Source organism: Numida meleagris, chromosome 10, assembly GCF_002078875.1.
Source record: "Numida meleagris isolate 19003 breed g44 Domestic line chromosome 10, NumMel1.0, whole genome shotgun sequence".
Classification (NCBI taxonomy): domain Eukaryota; kingdom Metazoa; phylum Chordata; class Aves; order Galliformes; family Numididae; genus Numida; species Numida meleagris.
Window position 1 is genome coordinate 4257452 of NC_034418.1, and position 24000 is coordinate 4281451.

Consider the following 24000-nt stretch of genomic DNA (forward strand, 5'->3'; position numbering starts at 1 on the left):
GACATATTCTAAGATGAGAAATTCACACAAGAGTAAGTTATTACAAAGAGTTTAAAAGGATGCTAAAGTAGATAGAATACTTCCAACATTGAAACAGTTTGTCTTCGAGTCAAATACTATGATTGTATTTAAATAAAATACAAGAGAATAGAAAATCTTATGAAAGTGTTTTTTTAATTATTTTTGTAGGATAAAAGGAAAAAAGTCTCAAGTTTGTGGTTTGAAACCATTGCCAAAATGCAGATTCTTCTCTCTTATTATACTCAGTAGCACACAATTAGCAAAAGCACTTAAGCACATCTAACCTAAGCAAGTACATAACCCAATTATGGAGTAGAATGCTTGAAGTTAGACATATGCTTAAGCTCTAAATACAACAAGCCTACACGCATTAAAATGTAGGAAGCTCTGTCTCTCTTTGAGGTATTCGCTGCTGACAACAAAGGATGAATACCTGACTTGATAGATGAGTAGTTTGACCTAGAAAAACCTACAGAGAGTAGATCACTTAGACATTTCCATAAAAACTTTAGGTCTTGTCTACACTAGAAAGTTGTACCATTTAACTATACCTGTGGAGCTAAAGCAGTACATTTTGGACTTATGTGAGTTTAAAGGTCATAAATTAAACTAGGCAGAGCTTATTCCTACATGAGAAAGGAAATAACCATTACTTTTATGCCTATATAATTCTACCTATACTGTAGTCTTGAATTACATATTTGGAAAAAAAATAGAAAAAAAAAAAAGAATTGAAACAAAACTATGACCAAGCAGCTTTAGGTTATTCTGGCAGAACAAAGTTGAATGAATTTCCAGCAGAGAGAGAACTTTCTTTACAGGATGATTCAATGCAGTTACAGCTGATAATCTGAAAGTCTGGAAAAAAAAAGTATAAAGAACAGCACTTTCAAAATCTTTTTGCTGCACTAACCAGTTTGGCAGCACTCTGAAAGTGAAGTGTAACTCATCTCATCAAGAAAGAGCAACTGACCCACTCACAATGTTTGGAATAAGAGTGGCTTAGCACCTTCAGATGTATGGGTGAGTGAAAGGTTACCCTTTAGCCACATTCTCCCAGAGCACGGCCCCTCCACCTCTGTCTGAATCATCAATAGCACAAAGACAGAAGCAGGCCTACCATGCATAGTGGATTATATGAAGTGTAAAACATTGTGGGGGAAAAAGCTTTTGAAAGAAGTCAGGAAAAAGAAATCAGGCTTGCAAGAAGATCCAGCTGACAGGCTAGTCCCTAACAAGTGAATATGTTTGAAAACATTGTGAATGCAAGAAAAGAACATGCCTTTTGTTTCCAAACCTACAGTGTGTCTTTACTCCAACTGTTGCCTGCATGGCTGAACATATGTTTTCTGAACAAGAACTGAAGCAGAAAGTGCTCTTTGTAATAATTCACTCCTTTGTATACACCTCCCTTTTCCCATTTTGGTCACATGCAAACAGTAGTTACGCTGAACACTTAAGTTCTGAAGAACTGCACAGCAGTATATGCTTCAGTGATTATTCACTATCGCTGAAATCAGTTGAGCTACGATGCAATACAAGACTCACTCCACTGATGAGCTCTTGGGACAGCTTACATTCTGCAGTACTGAATCGCACTGGGTACAGCCTGCATGAGTTCACTCAGCTGGTGAACACAGTTTTCACCACCAATTATGCACATTCTAAGCATAGAAGAACTGTAATATAAATGATCTTGCTGAAAAAACTCAAAAGAGAACACTGGAAGTGTAATTTTCTTTGCATGTCAAAATTAACATCACCAGATGATATAAATTTAGGGGCAAAAAAAAAAAAAAGGAAAAATTATGGGCTTCAAAGCCCGAAGTGGGTAATGCCATCTCTCTAAAACCTAAGTGAAGTCTAGTTGAAATGAATACTAGTTTGAATTGAACACTCATAATTTTACCAATTCCAATGAAATAATTCTATATGTAAGTGAGACTTGGCTTGGACTCATCTAATTTACACCGAAGCCTTAGTACGGTAAGCTATGCAGAATTCACAGTCACATTTTTGTTTGCAACTCTCAGTGCCAGCGCTAAAAGTGCAATCTGCCGTATCATTGATTTCCTTGAACAGATCCCAGTATCTATTTCCTACAGAAAAGCCTCAAACACTAATGTTCACTGAACGTAAGTCACCACCTGTTACCATCAAACCACCCACCGCTTTACCACAATACTTTTTAGCACAATTGCTTGTAAAAAATGGTGCAAATATTTGGGACATATTCTTGGTGCCGCTAGTACTATCAAAATAATTTAAAGTACAGAGATTTAAGTTACGGAATGGGTTAAACACTGCAAAATGAAGAAGCTGCTAGCTACAACCAAATGAAATGGCAAGCCACTTATGTCCAGAAGTGCCTGGGGGCATGCTTTGTCTAGGACACATGGCAGAGCAGAGTAGCAATTCAGAATATACAATAGCCACGTATCTTCCAGTGACATATGGATTCGTTGCCTTTATCATCCTCACAGTACTAAAGGTACCGGGTCTATGAATAACCCTATGATAACGGGACTCTCACCAAACTGTTTATGAAATGAAGATTTGTCACAGTTGGTACAAGTAACTGTTGCATTACCCCCAGTAACACCACAGCACACCTTCATGTAGATTTAACATTCATATTCATGTAAGGGCAGCAGTACATACTAGCTGTCAAGGCAAAAGGAACAGAAAAAGAAATTAGAGCATGCCCCTAGAAAGAGCACAGACAATAAAATAACAAAGTCTGGTATCTTATGCTTATTCATGTAATGTATGAGAAATAGAATTTTGTGAAGCAGCAAGAAGGACACTACCACTCATTCATATAGGTTGATCTTGACAACAGTGTTTGGAAACATACTCTTCTGGGAGCTGTGATTTTTGTTCCTCAACCAAAAAGTAGGCAATTGATTTAACCTCTTCTCCTCCTCCCATTTTGTTAGTTTAAAAGAATGTGCTAGGCATATACATTTCATATACAGCCCTGAAAATGGTGACAGCACAGTATGGAGGGTGTGCAGCCCAAGCATAGAAACAAATACAACACAGTAGCAAATTTAAGCAAAACAAAGCAAACAACAACAATAACAAAAAAGGAACTGACAAGAAGCACATACCGACAGGTTTACTGAGTTAACACTCAAACAGTCACCCAAAATACGTGTTGCTACTGCCTCAGATACAGAACAAATACAGATTCCTTCTCTTGCATTTAGAACATGTAGGAACAAAGTTTTACACACTCCATCCTGACCCAACAGAGCACGAAGCTATTTCATCTTGAAATACATATCCCACCACTACATACATGGACACTAACTTCCCATTATGGGTGACAAAGGTGAATGTCTGACCACTGTAATAGGCAACACAAATTTATACTTGACAAGAGAAAAACTGCAAAATGAATTCAGTAGTCCAGGGACATGTAAGATGCTAACTAAGGTAATGCTTCTTTATAATAAGATAACGTTTCTTTATAATGTCTGATCAAATTTATGAACTTATTGGCTCAAAAGAAATCTACATTTTTTTCTGACACAAGAACCTCCTCCTAAAACAAATAGATTAAATGCCTGCAGGCTCCATTGCAGGCACACACAGGAGACACAGCACACCTGCAGGCTCGGTTCTGCTGCGCTCACCCTACAGCCTCGCTGGGCTCCAAGGAGGGACAGTGCACAGACTCACTTCCACCAGGCCATGGGATGGGAGCTCTTCTCACTACTTACTACTCTTCTGAATGTGATACACCGGTAGAATCCACATTCTATAAAACTGGTTAATGCAAACCATGGCCAATTATTATGCTGTTTTGACAGAGTTATGTTTGGATTTTGCCCGTGTTTCCCTTCCATTGGAGAGATGGACATTGGAGCGAATGACAAGTATCAGCATGCCAATGGTCTCTGCTATTAAAGCACCACTTTTCTTCCATTGGTATTCCCTGGTCTCTTTCTCATATGGGTTTGTTTTCACTTCACTGTGAATTTGGGGAAGGATTTTTGCTCTCTTTTGCGCTCTGAGGAATGGAGCAATAAAGCTCTCCGTAATTAATTTATCTCCTCAGGAGAAAGGAAATAAAAGGTTCATTTTTCATCCTTAAAAGGCAGATTATCAACTAATTAACCCAACAATTATAAGGATACACGCAAGGGTAGAATGAGGAAGTAGCTCAAGGGAAAAATAAATCAATTTAGAAAATTTTAACATTTACTTTGTCTCCTTCTAGTGCATTAAGAACACAACAACAACAAACAAAACACTTTTTTCTTAAATATTTTCAGTTAATTAGGCTCTAAATGTTGTGATTTTGTCATATTCATTTTCCATGAGCATTCACATTTTACAGATAAACACTGGAGAAGGATTTAACAGCTTGAATAGTCAAGTATTTGAGAATTTCACTACTCAAAAATCATTAAACAATTTTCATTAGTGAAAAATCATTCAATCAGGGAAAATAAACTTTACCATAAGATTCATACATCTAAAAAAGAAAACAAACATTACGACCAGTAGATCACCGTGCACATATGCACACCAATTACACTCTGAATCAAAAGTCATCTGCTGAAGAGTCCAGTAATTCAGCACGTGGGTCACTTGCATGATGTGCTCACAAATGGCACCGTTTGGAAAAGTCTGGTTTGCTACACCCTGCAACAAGCTGTTCAGATCCAGCGTGCTGCAGCACTTGGCTGCCATGTCACCGTGCCCTCATGTTCTCTTCTGTAGGTGCAGGAATCAGAGTGCGGCTCTGAAGCTCAGCTGCAAAGTCCAGCCTAGAGAGGTCAGAGGTGGCTGAATGATCACCTCCACACCCTGGGGGAGGATCCGAGACTTCACCAGCAGGAGTTACAGCAATGCCAATGGCAGAGTAGTATATACCGGCCAAGCATCCTTAGCAGACACATAGTGACGGCATGCCACAATGGAGACATTCTCCACTAAGCTAATGAAGAAAGCATTCCAGTCTTCTGAAACAGAAGCAGTAACTAGCAGTAAGTGGAGGAGAGTTTGAACTGCGTTCTCTCAGCAGAGAACAGTTCTACTACAGCTCCACGTCTCCAGCACTATTATTGCCTATGCACTTTACATTCTGCTTTAGCACAACACCGTAGAACAAATCATATTTCACAGTATTTGGAGTTCACAAAAAAGAGAGATAACCTACATGAATGATAATCCAAACTGTTCATATCGTACATAGAGATATTCCTCTTCTTAAAGGGGAAAACATTTAATTTGATAAAAAATGTTTCCTCCTTCAATATTTAGACTTTGGAATTTGTGGGTTAGTGTTTTTTTTTTCTTGTTTATTTTATTTCCATTTACAATTTTTAGTTTGAGATGTTATTATGCAATTTTTGATGCGTACCAAATAAAATTTCAGGGCTTATCTGATTTAAAATACAGCAACCCAATACTGTGAACCTAACCTCACACTTAAGAATGCTTGTCTCAGAAAGCCACATATTTTTGTCTCAACAGCAAGCTGGTAAACAAAAATAATTTGTGTCTTGATGATTTGAGAATCCACAAGGTACTATTTGTACTAACCTACAACTTGCAGTATACAGAACAGTAACTTGCTGCGATAAGCTTGTGCTATTGTTTCAGCCTTTCACAGATGCAGTTTACTCTTACCTTGATCATATGGTACACACACAAACTCTATAGCATACAACCTTCTTTGGTCAAACTCTTCACACTGGATACCCACACGTATACACTGTGTTGGTTTATGCATGTTTATACACACACTGGTATAAATCCATGCGTCTCAGAAGTAGACATGATGACATTAAATTAATGGTCCAAAATAATAAATTAACTAAAGTAAACAGCCTAGAACTAAGATATCCAACTAATCAGTCTGATTTTTGACGGAGTAAAGCATATTTAAAAGCACAATTTCAATTTTTTTGTGACCTGCTACACCAACTGCAGATGTCAGTCACATATTTTAATGGTAATTGAAATCTCCAAATATATTGGGATTCACGGCCAATTCCAGATAATCAAAACCAAAATAACCCAGAAGATTTTTAACTGCATCTTTCCTCCATACCTGTAACTAGAGATAGAAAAGCACAAAACTTACTGAGATCTCCTGAAACCATTTTAAAAGGATATACTTTATTCATTTTTCAACCGGTGAAAAGCACTGAGCATTAACTTTTTAAATTACTTTGACTTTTTTTTTTTTTTTACACTTCTACAGCAATGCATAAATAGCGACTGATAAACTGTCATGTAAAGGCAAAAAAATCAGTTCAAGCTTTGTTTACTACATTTAGGGTGTTAGGAAAGAGGAAAACCTTTGGTTTTATTATTTGAGGTGAATTCAAAGAAAGTATCACAGGACAAAAGAACAAAATGACACAAAATCCATTACCAAACTGGCTGCCGGATGGATGCACAAGAGTAATGCTAAACAACTGTGGTATGGAGACAAAATATGCTTTCTTTAAGACACTTCTACAATAAGTTATTTCAGCCTTGTGAACAGCCTTGCATCCACCCCTCACACATTAATGAAAACAAAGGGCGCCCATTTACATTGTGACCATGCAGTAGGGTTAAGCATGTGACCTTAAAGTATGGTGCGCTTGTACTTGGTAGAAAGGCTCTTGACAATATAAACAAGAATTACTGCTGTTAGAGAAAGGGAAGACAATTAAAAACAATCTAGGATGCATGTTGTACAGCTGTTCAAGTTCCAGCTACATCTGACCTCTAAAGATGCTACGTATTTTACTTCAGAAACTTAAGCTATTTTAGTTTTATTGAAATAATCCTTCACCAAAACCTAAATTTGTATGAAAAACATGAGGTTTTGTATGAGCAACAGAATGAAAACTGTGTATTGCTAGCAAAACATGCCATTACTACAGTAAAAAAGATGTTGTGGTCTGCATATCTCTTTCCAATACTTACGTTTACTAACAGCTAAGCAAAATGGAAATCTTTATATGAAAAAGAAAAAAACACTGAAAAAACACACCAAACTATTTGTGAGACAAAAGAGACTTCCATAGGTCAACTCCTATAATCAAATACGTTTGACAGACCTTTGTGCCCTGGCAAAACCTGTGTGATTTTAGCAAAACTCTGTGGGTACATGGTCCCAGTATAGATCAAATTGCAGGACCAAGAAGCCACAACATTTTTTGCCAGCTTAATTTTGGATGTCATTGATTCCAAATGCAATAAAGGAGGACTGCAATTATGGTTAGCATTTTCATAATATATGTTGACAAATTTTCTAATAACTAAGAAAATACTTAAAAGTTAAACAGAAAACGATGCATCAAGCTCTTTTTTCCACCAGTCACTACAACTAATTGTCCTAATACTGTCCTTAAAAAATAGGGTTAGAGAAGAAAAACTTCTGAGAAAATAACAAAGATCTTGGCTAAGTTTCTCAAAACCACAGTTTTCCTGCCTGTTTGATCTTTGTACAGTCAGCATAAGCCAGTGAAACTCCTCCACAAATGAAAGGCATTCATGGGAAGCCATCAGAAAGCATTGCTCTTCCTCTGGGACCCAGGACAATAAAAGAAAAGTTTGTGTCTGCCACGTGGGCCTACGACTCAGCTTAAATGAACAAACCATGGCAATATCCTTCGGCTTTGTGAAAGTGATACTTCCTACTTTTTTGGAAGAAAGGAAGTCATATATAAACAGAACAAAGGGAAGAGGCAACACAAGTTGAGCCTCTCATAATAAATATTATGGTGAAAGTTTTGCTCATCAAACCAAGATTAAAAACATATTTTAATCTCCCAAGTTTTATGCCTTTGATGTATGTCAGAGAGGAAAACTTATATATTTTCTAAGATTTACAACATTTCTACTGGGAATAGTTTCATCTTTCATTCTTCCCCCCCTGTATCTGAAATGGAGATTGTATTGGGTGGATTCTATCCCCTCATACTTTGCGTGTCATATTGAGTACTTCTATACAGGGCAGAACTTCGGATGTCTTTCGGATGGTTCTTCCCCACAGATGAGTTCCACTGAGCAAAGTGCAGCAAAATCATTATACTAGTGTAATGGTGATCTTTTCAGCTATGAAATACTTCTTAAAATGCCAGGTTTCCTAGACCATAGGAAAGTTCAAGTATTTGCTCTTAACTGTAATGGAGAAGTGCAAAGAATTGCACTTCTTTGTGATGCTAAAAACAGGAAGGGAGTGGGTAGAGGGGTAGTTTATTATTTATTATATCACCAGTACGTGACCACTACACAACCTGATAAGCTGTGATTAACACATAAGCATTAATTTTAGGAATTATAACATACAAAGTTTGCTCAAAGAGTTCCCTTTATAACATCATCTGTGCAATTTTCTTACCCTGCCATACACCCTTTCACAGTGCAGCTTCTCTTGTTCTCTTGATATAACAACCATTGCTGACAGAAGGACCTCCACTTATTCAAATAAGATTAAGATAATCTGAGCTAAGGACAAAACCAAATACAGAAACATTCTCCCCAGCTTTTGGGGTAAGTAACAGTGAAAGAGATCAGCTAAGTGTGCTTTCTCCAGTTTTGTATGTTATGCAACTTGTTTTGGTGGTAAAAACAAATCATTAACTTCAGAGTATGTCATCAGAAGAGGAAATTTTCAAGAATACTTTAGTAAACACAGAACTCAGATGAGCAAAGCAAAAAGAAGCTAGAATTTAGGCTATTAAAACTAAGATAATTGTATTGACTATTGGAAGATTTAGTTTAACGATCTTTGAGGATTTTTTTTAATTTTCAGAGAAATACAAAATTAACACAAAATAGTAATAATTTATGAAAACTCTGGCCAGTGGATGTGTGTGTAATTTAGGAGGTGGGAAGGGGGAGGCAGCTGAGAACGTGACAACAATATTTCTGCAGATATTGGAGTTCCTATAGAGCTGACACAGGCTACCTTCTCAGATGCACCCTTCCAAAGACACCCAGAGCATACAGCTGTCTTCCCAGAAACCTGATCCTTTAAACACCTTGTATTAAAGTACCATCAATCTGTCCATCCAGTTCCAAAGATACACATGGCAGCTACAGAAAGAGGTCCAGAGATGGACAGAGTAAGAAAAAAAGAGCAGGCCAAGAGCTTTCAGGGATAGCAATACCACAATCATAGCAGATGGCCTTTTTAAGGAAAACAAGGAAAAAACTGAAAGGCTGTAAGAGAAGGGAGGGTTATAGCCCATGAAAATGAATATAGATTTCAATCTTGGAATACTTAGAAAAAAATAACACCCTGATTCTAGAACAACTACAAAAACAAATTAGAAGTGCCAAAGCTGGAATGGCACTAAAGAAACTTCAGGGAGCCTGCCCAGGAAGACAGGTGCCTTGTCCATAAACAGCTTCTTCAGTCATTTGCCCAAAGCAAACAGTAAGCAAATGGAAGCGTGAGGAATAATAGGATTCTTGTCTCCTACTCCCCATTTCCCTTAATGCTGCCATATGGTATCCATATCTGTGAGGAGAAGCGGTACTTTGTACACTGGTGTTTCAGTTTTCAGGACACTTTACAAGTCTCATTGCTCATTTCACTGCTTTCCACTAGCTACTTCTTAATGACACCCAGCCACTGCTTCCTTTACTTTCCCATAAAAACTACATACTCAGGAAATAATGAATGTATATTTGTCTCTTTCATGTAACTGCAGCACGGTTTTAACCATTCACTTTGCAATAAACTTCTTTTTTTAAGAGAGCTTTTTCCACAAAAAAAAGTCTATATATCCTAAAGGTCACAATACACTGATTTTTTAAAATACACAAATAATATCCCACAGCCTCATTTCTGAGCTACAATCTACATTAACTCACCCCATCTTGGCAGAAAAAATGCAAGAAATGAAACAGTGAAGTACTCCATTACTCTTTCTGAGTCTTCAGCTTGAATAGGAACAGCCAGTGACTGGTATAGGTCATAAGAAGGACTATCAAATTACTCCTAACAGTGAATTGCTACAGAGAATACTTTGCTAATGGAGTTATTTAGGAAGTTGCTGTGGAAACATGAAAGAATTGGGCTGGAGAGGAGCAGGGGGAGCTCCCTGATAGCAGCATGGCCAAGTAACCCAAACCCTGGCTGAAAGGGCCAACTGAACAGGCAGAGACCCTTGGTCTCTGAAGTGTGTGGCATGGCCTCAAACCAGGTGCCAGGAGAGTGCAAGTGTGCTGATGCAGGTGTCAAAACTGGTGTTTTAAAACCACAATCCCTGTATAAGACTCAACATTTTTAGGTATTTTAAAGCAGGATAAGGTAATACTTGTTAATACGTTCATAATAGACTATAAGAAACAAGATTTCAAGGAAACTAGCAATCTTTCTCCTCTTAGATTTTCACAGAATTTTGAAGCTCCTTCCATTCTCAGGTCATTGCAACTGTTCTGGAAGCTATCCTAAAGAGAAAAAATTCCCTGTATTTAGAGAAATTTTAGAGAAATTTTTTCTTCTCGGCCACAATGTGGCCTAGAAACCATATTCCAAGTCATTAAATGATAAACTTGCATGTAAACAATGCATAAAGAAACCAAAGCTAGCCTTATTTGTTGGAGAATACAATAAAATTATTATAGCAAAAAGGAAAAGATTCTCCACTGTTCATAAGAATTAGTTTTCCTAGGGAATTTTTTCACCTATTCTTTCTTCTACTTGGCCAGACAGAAAATAGATTTTGCTAGCTATGTTTAATTTCCACAGCTGTCAATGTGATCTAAAACATTTATAAGGCAGCCATCACTTACATCCATGGGAAACCAGGAACTGGAGGACCAGTTCAAACACTGTAGATACAGACACCCGCTGTCTTCTGACCACAGCAGCATTGTTTGACCGTGTAGTAACTTATTTCATTGTATGAATTTTACTTATGACAAGTGCCATCAAAATAAGAGCATCACAGATTCACAGTAACAGATTCCTAGCCCTAATGATGAGAATCACATTAATGGCTGATGTCCGTTATACCAACTTTTCAAACAGTTGCTCTGAAAAGAGATTACAGCACTTCTACAAATAATTATCGTTCAATCCAAGTAAATAAATAGTTGTTCATGACATTCAGAAACAAGTAGATTTCAGCAGACTTGGAAACAAGACCATCAAAATTACAATATAGTATGTATTTCGACACAATATAATCTTCAATATAAAAGCTGCTAAGTACATTGCTCTAGGTATATGAGCAAAGTCAGCAAACAACTTGCTCCATTCTTCCTGAAGTAGATCTTAGTTACCAAGCCAGATCTTATTATGCACATTTGAAGTGCTGATATTTATAAAAGTTTAAGTTAAAACTTTAATTGCACTTTCCTTGTCTTTTCTTGCTAGTCTTCCCCTCCCCACACTTTTCCAAGTCCTTTTTACAGTTGGAGCAGTAAAAAGTTGATTTACATAAAACGAGTAACAACTTTTACAAAGACATTTTGTGGTTTTAATCAGGCAGTCCATCACTTAAAATTTCACACAGGCACACCACTGCAGATGTTCTATCTGCAGATTTAAGGCAGAACTTTCTGCTACAGTGAAGTCACAACAGAACATCTCAAGAAAGGTGATTCAGAAATGTATAGGCAGACAAAACCACTTCTGACATATAAAGAGAAAAAAGGACATTCACACAAGTCAAATTTTTAAGTGCTGTGCTATATGTTATTATAGTTTACGTATCTTCCTAGAGCAATATTAAACACTACAGCCAACAAGTGAATTTTAACAGAAAAAAAACAGATTTTCATATTAATACTTTATAGTTCTTATTCAGACAAAGCACCATCCACAGTATTTGGTTCAAGATTCCCAAGAACACAGACTAAAATTAGACCTGCAATTTGAGAATTTTTTGATCCCTAAAAGCAAGTATTCTCCTTCCTGTTCTACCACTTACTGCAGCTCTTCTCACTTCAGGGAGCAAAGTGAAGGAATAATAACTTTGAAAGATGAGACACTTTCACATTAGCTTCATTATGCTGACTACAAAAAAAAAGTTTTAGAACTATACGGACAGATCCTAATTCATTACTCTTCCTGTTAAAATCTCTCTTGCAGTTCTAAGATTCTTTACACTTCCATTTCTACTTCTCTGTACTTTTTACCCTTCTTTCACCTTATTATACTCTCTTCCTTCTCACAATCATTTCCCTTCCCTCTTTCCCACTACTCTCCACATTTCTCTGCTCAGCTCACAAACCACTTTGCCTTGAATTGTCTCCTACTGAACCCTCCTTCAAGCCCTGATGCTTTCCACACATTTTGCAGTACCACACTACCCACTCTCCGCAGAACTAGAACAAACACTGCTATGCTCAAATGGAACTATTAAAATGTGAGCGAAACACTGAGGGAATAAAAAAAGGAATGAAATGAAGCCAGTGCAGCATGTTGTATTTGTACAAGAGAAATAATGCTAACCACAGGCCAGCAATTGAATGGCAGACAGCAGTTAAATAATGTTAAAAAGAAAAGTCATGTAGGAAGCCACAGTGCTATATGCAAAGATCCCCCAGGAGCACGTACAGGAAAAAAGTCCCCCTACAACTTTAGCACGTCTGCTTTTTATCCCACAACATAGGACTAACTGTCCTCAGTGTCTGCACCGGATTCCTTGCATGCTGGAGCAGAACAAATACTACTTTTTCACCTATCTGTCACAGCAAACATGAAAGATTTTGACAAAAGCAAAACAGCACTAATCTTAGCACCTCACAAAGCTCGGAGCAAAACACCAGAGAAAAGCTGAGAGAAAGCTGGCGCACAGGCAGTAAAACAAAACCATTGTATGAAGAGCTGGAGCATCCCTAACAGCCATCATAGAGCAGCACTGAGCAGCCACAATTTTTGGTGTACAGATTAAACATATATTGTTATTATCTGTTCCATCTTTTGGACAGATGAATTACTTCATCCAGCAGCTCAGGCATTAAGGCCACAGCCAGTGACTGAGGTAAAACAGAGCTTTTGGATGACACTGAACCTAGGTTCCAGCTCTGCAAGATATACATTGCTGATTCTTGATCAGCCTAGTCTGATGCTGAGTTCTCTTAAAGAAACAAGTCAGGATTAATTATGCTTCCTGGAAAATGTGGAGGCAGACCATCAGACCCCTCAGATTTCCAAGATCAGCATCACTGGAACTGTAAACATACTACAGCCTGATGCTCAAATACAGACCCCACCAGGTGAGCTGCTCTCCTTTCATTTTTGGTTTCCTAATAGTAATGTTTCCTTCCTTGACTAACTTCTTAGTTTATATGCAAGTCCTAATCACTTCAGAGGGCTAGTAGCAACCAACATACTACTCCTGTAACTGGCTTCTATGCGTAAGCAGAAAGGTTTTAGTGTGGAAAAGCACCAGCGAAGAAACTCCTGCAGGTCTTCCCAAATCCTCATGCTTTTCCAGATCTGCAGTAGATGGAATTCCCACATCACGAAGGTGGAACATCTCCTTCAGCCTCTACAGTCAAGACTATGCGTTATGGCCACATTCATAACAGTGTGTAAAGCCAGTATCACCACATACTTGGGTCAACTGATATACACCACTGGAAAGTCTTTGAAATTGGAGACAACCATTCAGAAAATCTGCACAAAAGTGAATTACCTTGGAGGTGCCTTCATTCTTACAGAAGTCCAGGGTTTTATACAACAAAACAAAACCAGCAAAAAGCCTTCACTGCTTCCCTCCCACCAGCTTCAGCCCTGTAAGCAGCACAGCTCAGCAAAACACCAAGACAACACCGGTCTCAACAGCAAGGCTTGAAATAGTTAGATAAGGTTAACTTCCACCCCGTCACAAGCTTTGGAAGAGTTAAAGGCCCATACAACACCTTTTCAATTCTCAATTCTATAAAACACAGTAACTGGGAGACCAGCTGGCAGCTGGCCAGCAATCTCTAGAGCATCTCCAAGCCTCTTGAAATGGCAGTTGTAAATATTTACACATAACAAAGAGTACACATGTATTCATTGACATGTAAGCACGCATATGCGTATACACCCACAGAGGTATGTGCATATTACCATCCAAGTGCGTGTGTGTGCATGCGTGTGTATTTAATAAAGTCTTTAATAAACCTGCTCTCCAAAATGGTTAAGGAGGAGACTTCTGGAGGATCTATTTCTTGCAAAAGAAATTTACCTTCTCATGTCTTCAGCTTGAACAGCTTTCGGTCCACTGTTTGTTCCCCACTGCCCTGCATTACCCTCAAAGTAATTTCCAGATTAAAAAAATAATAAAAAAAGAGAACAAAACCTTCAGTGGAAAAAATACAATTGGAAGAAACCCTGCAAAAAGCCCAAATAAAAAACTGTACCTCTGACCTCTGGTAATTCAAATAGAGTGTTAATCACCAAAGGATTAACACCTTCTGCATTATAAATAACATAATCGGTCATCAGGAAATTATAACACCCCATATAATCAAGAAACACTGAAGTCTACCAGAGAATTATACGCAGCCAGTGGGAGGCACTAAGATGAGAAACTAACATATTCCATCAGTTCAGTAAGATTCTGCATCTTCAAGCATTGTGGAGGAAGACATGCAGCTTAAACAGATAAATCTCCTTCCCCCTACATGTACACGTGTGTCCACATGTTTAAGCATATGAAACCATATAATTCACACATTTTGAACATTATATAATTCTTTACATTGTTAAAAATCAGCGCTCATTGCCTTCCTGAATCTTTTTCTACGTTATTTTATACATTTATTAGATTAAAATAAAATCATTCTTAACAAGATTTAAATAACTTTCTGTATTTCACGTAACTATTATTTGCTGAAACAAGGACCATTTCTCCCTTGCTTGGCTTTCCAGTAGTATATTAAATCTAGCATTACATTTATTACATAAAGGCACCAAGGAGGAAATTTCCATCAACACATACACTTTTAAAAATGGATGAAAAAAATGGCTAAAGAGATTGCTACCCACAATATCCTGCTTTGAAAGAGACACAGCTACCTTACCATCTGTAGAAAGATTCTCCAGTTCTTCTTCCAGTCCCTCAATATTTGAAATTGTGCAGGTTCCCTCCAACTCCATAAACACTTCCCCTATTGCAAGGCTTCCACCATCCAATTTCTCCCAAACAGCACCCCTCTATTTTGCCTTAGAGCCCTTGCCATTCTTTTCTTTCTTTTTTTCCTCCCCACTTCTTCAAACACCAAACATCTTCCTGCCAAGTCTCTTTTCTGTTCTCATTGTACCCAGAAGCCCATTCCACCTATGCCTCCAGCTTCAAGTTTCCCAGTCGCTACAGCCCTTCAATACTCCTGTCCTGGTAGTCCTTCTCTCATATTGCCTTTGGTGCCAACAGAACTGCTCCCATCCTCTTTCCCACATTTCCTTTGGCTACAGCTGGCAGCCTGCTGCTTGCTCTCCTGCTTATTTCCCCCGTACCATCTTATTCTTTCAAAAGCCTGTAAGTAAATAAATAAGTAAAACACCAAGAAATCAGATGAACCAAGTGACATGGGAAGTGGGATCAGCTTAGTGCTTACCGTTTCCAGCTCTGCCCATGACATTCTAGTGAACCACCTCCACTAAGCGCCTAAGACAGGAGAGTTCCACTACAATCAGGAGCCTAGCATTTCCCCAGGAGGAAAATCAAACCTCTTCTGTAACATGGAGCACCTCAAGAAGAACACAAAGAACAACTCAGCTCAGGGAAGAACATTGCAGCTCAAATCACTTTAGCTTGTAATTCTATTTTCTGCTGAGATCCAGAGATCAAAGGAGAGAAGATCCACATGCTCATAATCACACTACACCAGTTAATATTCTTCCAAGGAATGTTGAAGAAGGTAGTGTGCAGAGGCTGGTGACACACCTGCAAGCAGGCAGGGTAAGTTGGGAATAACATGGACAGCTCTTCCCATGTTAAAATTAGATGGGGGAGGGGAGTAAACATTTTCAGTATGAGAAGCCTTTACATTCTGAAGTGCATTAGCATTTCTCTTTTAAATCTTCAGGAAAAGAAGCACTGTCCTTTGATTCACTACTTCATATTACAGAATAACTAGCAAATTTCACCTTTTTCAAGCCCACTATAAAACCTCACCAGACTTCTCCAATAGTTGCGTCATTCCACAACTATGAAGCACACTTGTTTAACTGAAAAATACTTGAGGGCTGTTCCATAAGAAAACGTACAGCTTAATTAAGTTAACTAAGCTGATTAAGCCATGCTCTTTCACCTATTACAGGAAGTATTTAGCCCTGGAGCCATCCTAAAGGCACCTCACAGAGCATATGACATGTTTTCCAGAGATACTGTGTATATTTAGTCACCATGGAGGGGGAAGAAAGCAAACACCCCATATGTCAGCATGCCAACAAAAGAAGTATCAGCTGATAAAGCAGCTGGTTTACATCCCATTCTTGTCTAGCAAGTAGGTATTAATTGCAAAGGAATAAATGAAGTTAAGAGAACATTACCCAATACCTCAGATCTGTCTGTTATAAAATATTTGCATTGAGAACACTCTCTGAAGTCCTCAGTCTCTTATATTAGTATTGAGATCTTTGCATGTTTTCAAAGAACTCTGACAAATGGATTTTAAATTGAACAGATTATAGCAGCCTTATTTTTAAACAATTAAGATTAATCTTTCTCCTTTATTGTATCTCAATGAGTTTATATCATGAAAAGAATTCTTTAAAATTTTCAATCCTTCCAAACTGTCTAAAAGCAATTTCTGAAATAAAGACATAGCTAAGTAGCATTATGCTTATCTTGGCTGTTACTGGTACAAGGGGGCTGCTCTGTGTCTCAGAAAGATTTCTGGCAGAGTGTGAAAACCTGGTCCATTTCAGAGTCTTTCCTGGGACCTGTCTGAAGTGTCGACAAGCAGCAAAGCTGAATATTAATACACTCTCCATCATCAAAAGCTGTTGCATACCCAAAGGATGAGAAATATTTTAATCAGCTTTCAGCTTGTCTAGTACAAGTCAGTTTATTCCTCTGGGATTATATATCTATGTGCTCAATTTTTGTCTTTGCACGCTCTCTCTATATATATTACTTTTGAAACTAGCAGTTAAGCCCCTAAATCTGCTATTTTGTTGGAAAAAGCCAGGCAATGCAGTGATTCAATTATAGTATTTTGTATTCAACAAGAAAAAACTAGAAAATAAAAAGCAAAGAAAAAGGAAAGAAAAAAAACGGAGGATCTGTCCTGTGTTGTGTTTCTTAACAGTAAGATTTCTCAGAGAAACCAGTGGGATTTTTTTTGCTGTTTTGTTCAATATTTTTGTCAATCTCATGAGTTTTCAAGACCGATTCAGCTGTCATTTTCACCATTATCCCTGCCCTCAAGCTTCAACACTGTAAACTCAAATTCCTTCGTGAAATGACCACTACTGGAACTGACCATGAACATAAACACGTTTTATAAACAGGCGTATCAAGTATGCCCTACATGAGATGCAATAAAATATTAGTAATTAAATAATGGTCTGAAAAACCTTGTCTGTAAAGCTATCATTGCATAATAACCTCTCTCTGCTATGAATCAGAGACAACATCAGCTACCTTAAGGTTGCGCTAATGAAGAACCAACTACATGAGAAAACTTGCTAAAAAGCAAGAAACAATCATTCTAATTATGTATTTTTTTTTAATCCTTCCAAAAGCATCATAACATTTCAGATTAACATGCAGCCAGGGCTACCAGCCTCTGCATAAACATAACACAGAATATCATGTTACTTCATCATTGCTTCCCTGGGAATAGATGTATCTCTTGTACATGTAATACCACAGTACTCTCTCATCTTCCCCATAAGAGAGAAGATGACAAAAATAAAGCTTAGCTGCTGAAAGATTTTCAGCTACTCATGAGTATCAAGGAATTCTGGGAAGTACAGCCTTTGTGTACTTTAGCTCTGCCCAGCAATTGGTTCACAGAGGCTAACCTTAATTTCTGTTGAAATCCTCCACCAGAAATATAACCAATCCCTAGCATACAGCAAAGGAGTGAATTCTGAAGTCATACTCCTGCAAATAATTTCATGAAATAGAATCAGGAAATTGGGCAGAAAATGAGAACAAGCAGTAGAGGACAGTGAGTAAACTGACTCTGTTACATGTCTGAATGAAATATGTCTGGAAGAAAACATCTTCCAGTTCACCTATCCATGCTGAGTCTTGCCAAATCCTTGTGAAACTATTGCCTTTCTTGCTAGCTAACAAATCCTCTGAGGCTTTAATCTGTTAGCGGGTAGCAAACAGCTTGAAGAATGATGAAAATATAATTAGTAGAGTATATATACATAGATATATACACATGTATATAAAATATTCAACTTCAGTTTATTACAGAATGATATGGATCCCCAGGCAGCTAGACAATATGAACTGATGCACTATTCCAGATATTAGCAGCACACTTTCCAAAATACTGCGTGGTAAGCGTCAAGGCAGATTCATCTTGAACATCACACCACTGACACCATGTTCATCCACAAGCATAGACATGGCCTATTCTTACCACTCCTTAAATCAGTCCATATTACAAAAATTCATAATAAAAAAGACAAGTCATTAGTCTGATTGTGATATTAAATTCTATTATGTAACAGGAATAATTCAGAATATTTACTACACTTGAACTTTATATTAGTGCTTCTGCTGTAGGAATTATATAGTGTTCAGTCTCCCTAGCAGTCCAAAGAGACCTGTCAAAACCTGATGTTAACTAGATACATTTGATAAAAGCTAATAATTATTTTCCTGCTGCAGAAAACAAAACATTATATTATGTCCAGAGCTTCAGGATTATTAAGCAGAAGGATGTGTTGTAAGAAAAGTGCAAAAAGGATTTATTCAAAAACAGCTAAGGGCTAGAACTGGAGGGAACCAGGGTAAGGCAGAACACAGCAAGCTCCCACTGTCATACTTCAATGGACAGAACTTGCCCATCTGAAAATAAAAGCAAAACATCTGAAATGTGGCTCCAGTTAGACAATTTCCAATCATGGCAGGGGGGAGGCAGAAATTTGTTGTGTCCTTTCAACTGCAAAACATTCTCTCCATAGGACGTAGCCAATAAATAATTCTTTTAGTTATAGTAAAAATATCACAACCTCCTTTTATTGATGAGGAACCTAAGATCAGAAATAAGTCTGCAATCTAAAACCAAAATAAGACTTCAACATTTTGATTTCCAGATTGATTTTGAAAACTACACTTCAGTTACTTGCACAAGTTAAACAGAGTCAGTGACAGAATCACCACCTAATCCAACAGACCATAATGCTTCCTATGGCAAATTTTATTTCTTTATATATAAACTAAGAGCTGTAATATTGATCAAAGATAAAGTAACTGTTAAAAACTAGACTGCAAAAACATTATTGCCCCATGATCTTGTTAGGAATTAGGGCTGACCATCAAATAGGAAAGAAAAGATATCAATGCAGCAACGCCAACTTCTTGGAGGACATCTCCATTGCTTACAAAAGTCATTTGAAAAGTAGAAAGTGGACACACAGCCACTACTATACAATAGAAATAGTCGTGTTTAAAAATGCTTGTAGGACTCAAAAAAATATTATAATCACAGCAGCATAGATGATGGCATTTTAGCTGTACTGCTATTCACTTTCAGTTTCAATAGAAATAGTAACTTCCCCTAGCTTTTAGGGATCACATGAAAATTGACTCCCACCAAACCGCTGTAATTTACTTTCAACACCAAGCTAGATCCTTCTTGTCCCAATGTAGTATCTTCATAAACACATAAAACTTATATACATAAACATAAAAAAAACTGTATCTGATCACTTCTATGATGGCATAAATAAGAACTAGAAATCACTTTCTATATAGTTGATAATTTTTATATAACTTGGAGAGACAGATATTTTAAAAAATACAGGAAATTTAATTTGAAAAAAGTTATCCACGTGGAGATGTTGTCCTTGATTCAGTTTGTATACTAGGAGAAGGCTTTTGAAAAACATAAAAGAATTTGCAATGAATAGTTGGACAAGAGAAACAATAGCCCAATACTACAATGCTGCTCTGAAAGTAACACCTCCTATTCAATTATGTTGGCCCACGACATCAGAGGTGGATGGTGGTGGGATGGCAGTAGAGGCTGAACCTTCCCACCAATATTCCATTACATCTTGTTGCTGTGTGACACATGGCATCAGAGGGGCACTCTGACAGACTGACGTTTGACACAGAAGTGCATAGGAAGGAGCAGTACAGAACTAAATTCCTCCATGAGGAAAAAATTGAACCCACTGACATTCATTGACGTTTGCTGAATGTTTCTGGAGACCAACCAGGAGATGCGAGCACAGCAAGGCGGTGCGTGGTGCATTTCAGCAGTGGTGACAGCAACAGTGGTCACCTCTGCTGCTGGAGATTTTTTACAAGTGCAGCATGCAGGCTCTTGTTCACTGCTAGTGAAAATGCACAGCTAACGGTGCTGACTGCAGTGTTATTGTGCTCTCTGTATATGTTGCAGTTTCTAAGGAAATAGGAGGCATTACTTTCAGAGTGACCTACATTTGTGTAAAAATCAACCTACATACTACTTTGCCATTTCCACAGAAAATAATAAGCCTTATAAATCAATAAGCATACTGTTAACAAAACGTCCCTTTGTTACTCCAGTGCATTCCAAGGTTCTGAGGAAAAATGGTGAAAGCAGCACTGAGTTCTACACAATCTACTGTGGCCCAGTTACACCAACTTCACTTTCACTGAAATCCCACTGACAATAAAAGGGCAATACTGGGGTATAAAAAAAAAAAAATCTTCCCAGCACTGACACTGACTCACAGGAGTTCAGGAGGAACTCTGGCCTGAGCTTCCTCTCTCTGGCACACACCAGGTGTTAGCAGGGCTACCAAGAGCAGTCTTCACACTCTCTAACCTCTATTTGCTGTTCCTGCTGCTGAGAACTGCAAGCAATTTCCCTCAGTGTTATTCTCTATAAACTGCTTTTCCTTAAGTAAAATTTTATAAGATCCAAAATCTACGCAAAGAAGTTAACAATTAGAAAATCACTTATAACAGACATATCTGTGTATGCATTTGTGTGTACATATATATATGCACACTCTGGCAAGCCACCCAGTCTGAAAACAATTCTGTGTGGGATGGAGCACCCAGTGTAAGTCACTGTGCTCAGCTCAGACACAGATCAATTTATACAACAATCTGGGTGCAAAACTGGGGCATAACCTACATGCATGAATTCTGATTTCTGCTGATTGATTTAAAATACAAATATGTGCAACACATAGAATGGTTTGGGTTGGAAATGACCTTTAAGATCATCCAGTTCCAACCCCTGCTATAGGCAGGAACACCTCCCTCTAGACCAGGGTGCTCACAGCCCCATCCAACCTGGCCTTGAATGCTTCCAGGGACGGGAATAACAATAACATGGAGCTCATAATATTTTATAGCAAGTACATGTATATATTATGCACGACCATGTACATCTTCACTATGTTTGTATACAGTCAGAAGATAAAAAGCAGCCCTATTACAGTAAGAGTTTAGCACAATAGAACAGCACTCCAGCCATTCCAAACCGAGGCTCATTGAGGCACAGCATCTTGCTCCCCTAGAGGACATGAGGTGAGGTCACCTGTCCTAAACTCTTCCCAGCTCACGCCAGTTTGCATCACAATTTCAAATGTTTTCAGAGCAATTTTCACCGTGCGCTGCGAGAGCTGGAAGAGTGCCCTTTGAGCAGTTCCAGTGTATAATAGAACTGTTAGAGAGCTTCACATCAACCCAGCTTAGATATCAACCAGCTCACAGAAGGGTTAAAAATAGAAAGTGCTATCCACTGGTTTGCTGTGATGTTCCTGTAGATATTGTCACTGGATGTATCCTCAGTAGAATTCTATTCAACACCTCTGTCTTTAAGTACAAAGCTGTAGGCTGTAGCAGCTTTAGGAAACATAAGTATCCTTTTTTCTGCTGCACAGTATCTGTGTGTGAAATTCTCTAAAGGGGTTTAAGTATTTACCCTGAACACTATCAGACAGTTTCTAAAATTTTCCTTATCCTGTTGCAAAAACACTTCAAAGAGAATCATAAACACGGCCCTTTGTGCTTTCAGCACACACTTTGTTTTGGAAGCTTAAGTCTGAATTCCCTCAGAATTGTAAATATTTTTTTTTTCCTGAAAGATGTGCAAGACTTTTATATTAAAAAAAAAAAAGATTGTTAGAGATTCTACTGAACGCAATGCTGAATCCTTTCTCCCATTTCTAATGGCTAAAAATATTGAGGTCAAGGAAAACAATGTAAAAAAAATATTTCTAAAAAAGAAAAACAAGTCTTTGGGATCAGGTTGTCTTGCTGTTGTTTGAGATCAAAGATACATTTCCAGGAATATCTGACTCCTAGTGTACATAAAATGAAACCTGCCAAAAATACATTTATTTAAAGGGTCTGGTCTAAACAGATAAGAAGAGCCCCAAAAGACAAGAGATATGGCTAAAATTTGGGTCTTTGAGCTCCCATGTTGTGCCTACATTTTACATCTCATTAGGCAAACACTATCACCCATCACCACGTGCTCCTCCAATAAAGCAGTGTGACGCTGCAATATCTAAGCACAAGGGGAAAGCTAAAAGAAATTAAAATCATAGCTCAGAATTCTTGAAATCTGGCTGCCAAGGTCAGACCAATTCAAACATCGGTTAACTTGCTTTGCATTTTCTGAAAATGCTAAACAAACAACCAGCCTGTTTGGGATCCCATTATCTTTCTGTGTGTTTTTCCCCCCTCCTTCGTCCCCCAGTATAATTGGTTAGCTGTTTAAAGTGCCAAAGTCTAGAAAAGCTAGGAGAATTCCTTCTAAAATTCCTTTTAAAAGCATATTTTATCTTATAGCTTATGGTGGTTATTCTGGAACAGAAATGCCTTGATTGAAATACACATTTAAGCCCTTGTTTTAATTTGGAGGAAGAAAAAAAAAAAGAAAAAAGAAGAAATATATTACGGCCCTGGGCTGAGATTTTGTAGCTCAAGTTACAGCCCAGACCGTGAGGCTGTAAGCCCGTGACAATAGTGGCTTACAGCAGAAACTATGGCTTACTTCATACATAGCGTTAGAACCAAAGAATGAAACAGACCCCAGAAAGGAAAGAAAAACAATTTTATGTGAAAATATCTTGGCTTTCTGATTTCTATTCAGCTGCATAAACAGATAAAATATAGTACTGAGAATAAAGTGTAAAAGTAACATGGTGAGCTAATGCGTTGTTTACTGTTTTTTTTTTTTTTAAAGAACTTAAAAATTGAGATGAAACAGTCGTGCACAGAGCTATCAGCTTGCTTGAATGCCAGTTTGCTCATTACAACCACACAGGACACGCATGCTACTGTTTGCACGTGACATTTGTAAACCAATAGGTATGTGGCATACCAGTATCAATATCTATATTTTGGGATGCCAAAAAGTGAAACAAATGGTGTAACAATTACTTGTGTTTCAGTTGTACTATCAAAAAAAAAAAAAATCATTCTTTAGGATCTATGTTTCATTCCTATAAGTAAACCCTTAAGAACAGGAAAGCGGCTATGCTGCTAAATAAGCTCGCTCACTCATTTTTTCTTTACATTTTAGAACTACAATTTCCTTCAACTTGCCAAATTCCTCCATAAATAGGTGGGATTAAATGGAGCCTAGCCTACCTAACATAATTATATATGTTTTGCTTTTATACTGCAGGGAAACTGATACATTTTAATAATCCCAGTCTTGGCTCTTACCCACCGAAGTCAATAAAGGTTATTAAGGCCAACTGCCATATAAATACATTGCTACATTGCTAAATGGACTGTCAAAGCAGGAAATACAATTCATACCATACAGCGCTACCAGGGTCATCAAAAGAAAGAAAAAGAAGAAAAGGAACACTAGGTATATAAAAAGCAGACTTTAAAGATTTGGTATTTGAGTATACAT

At 37.8% G+C, this 24000-nt stretch overlaps 1 protein-coding gene across 9 annotated transcripts in view; it reads right to left on the reverse strand.

The window, feature by feature from the left end:
• The window catches only part of FTO (FTO, alpha-ketoglutarate dependent dioxygenase), a 232702-nt gene that overhangs the window by 137583 nt on the left and 71119 nt on the right, over positions 1-24000 (reverse strand). Inside the window, exon 8 of one of the 9 annotated variants that reach the window (XR_002442138.1) lies at positions 15550-15682. The exons of 6 other annotated variants lie outside the window; for them this stretch is intronic. Coding sequence is in view for 2 of the 3 variants with exons in the window: in XM_021408384.1 (XP_021264059.1) it covers positions 4968-4997 (30 nt within the window). In the remaining variant the exon portion in view is untranslated. Of the gene's footprint in view, positions 1-2443; positions 2686-2715; positions 4998-15549; positions 15683-24000 lie in introns of those variants that run through there. 2 more of the 9 variants (XM_021408385.1, XM_021408384.1) reach the window with 2 other exon arrangements.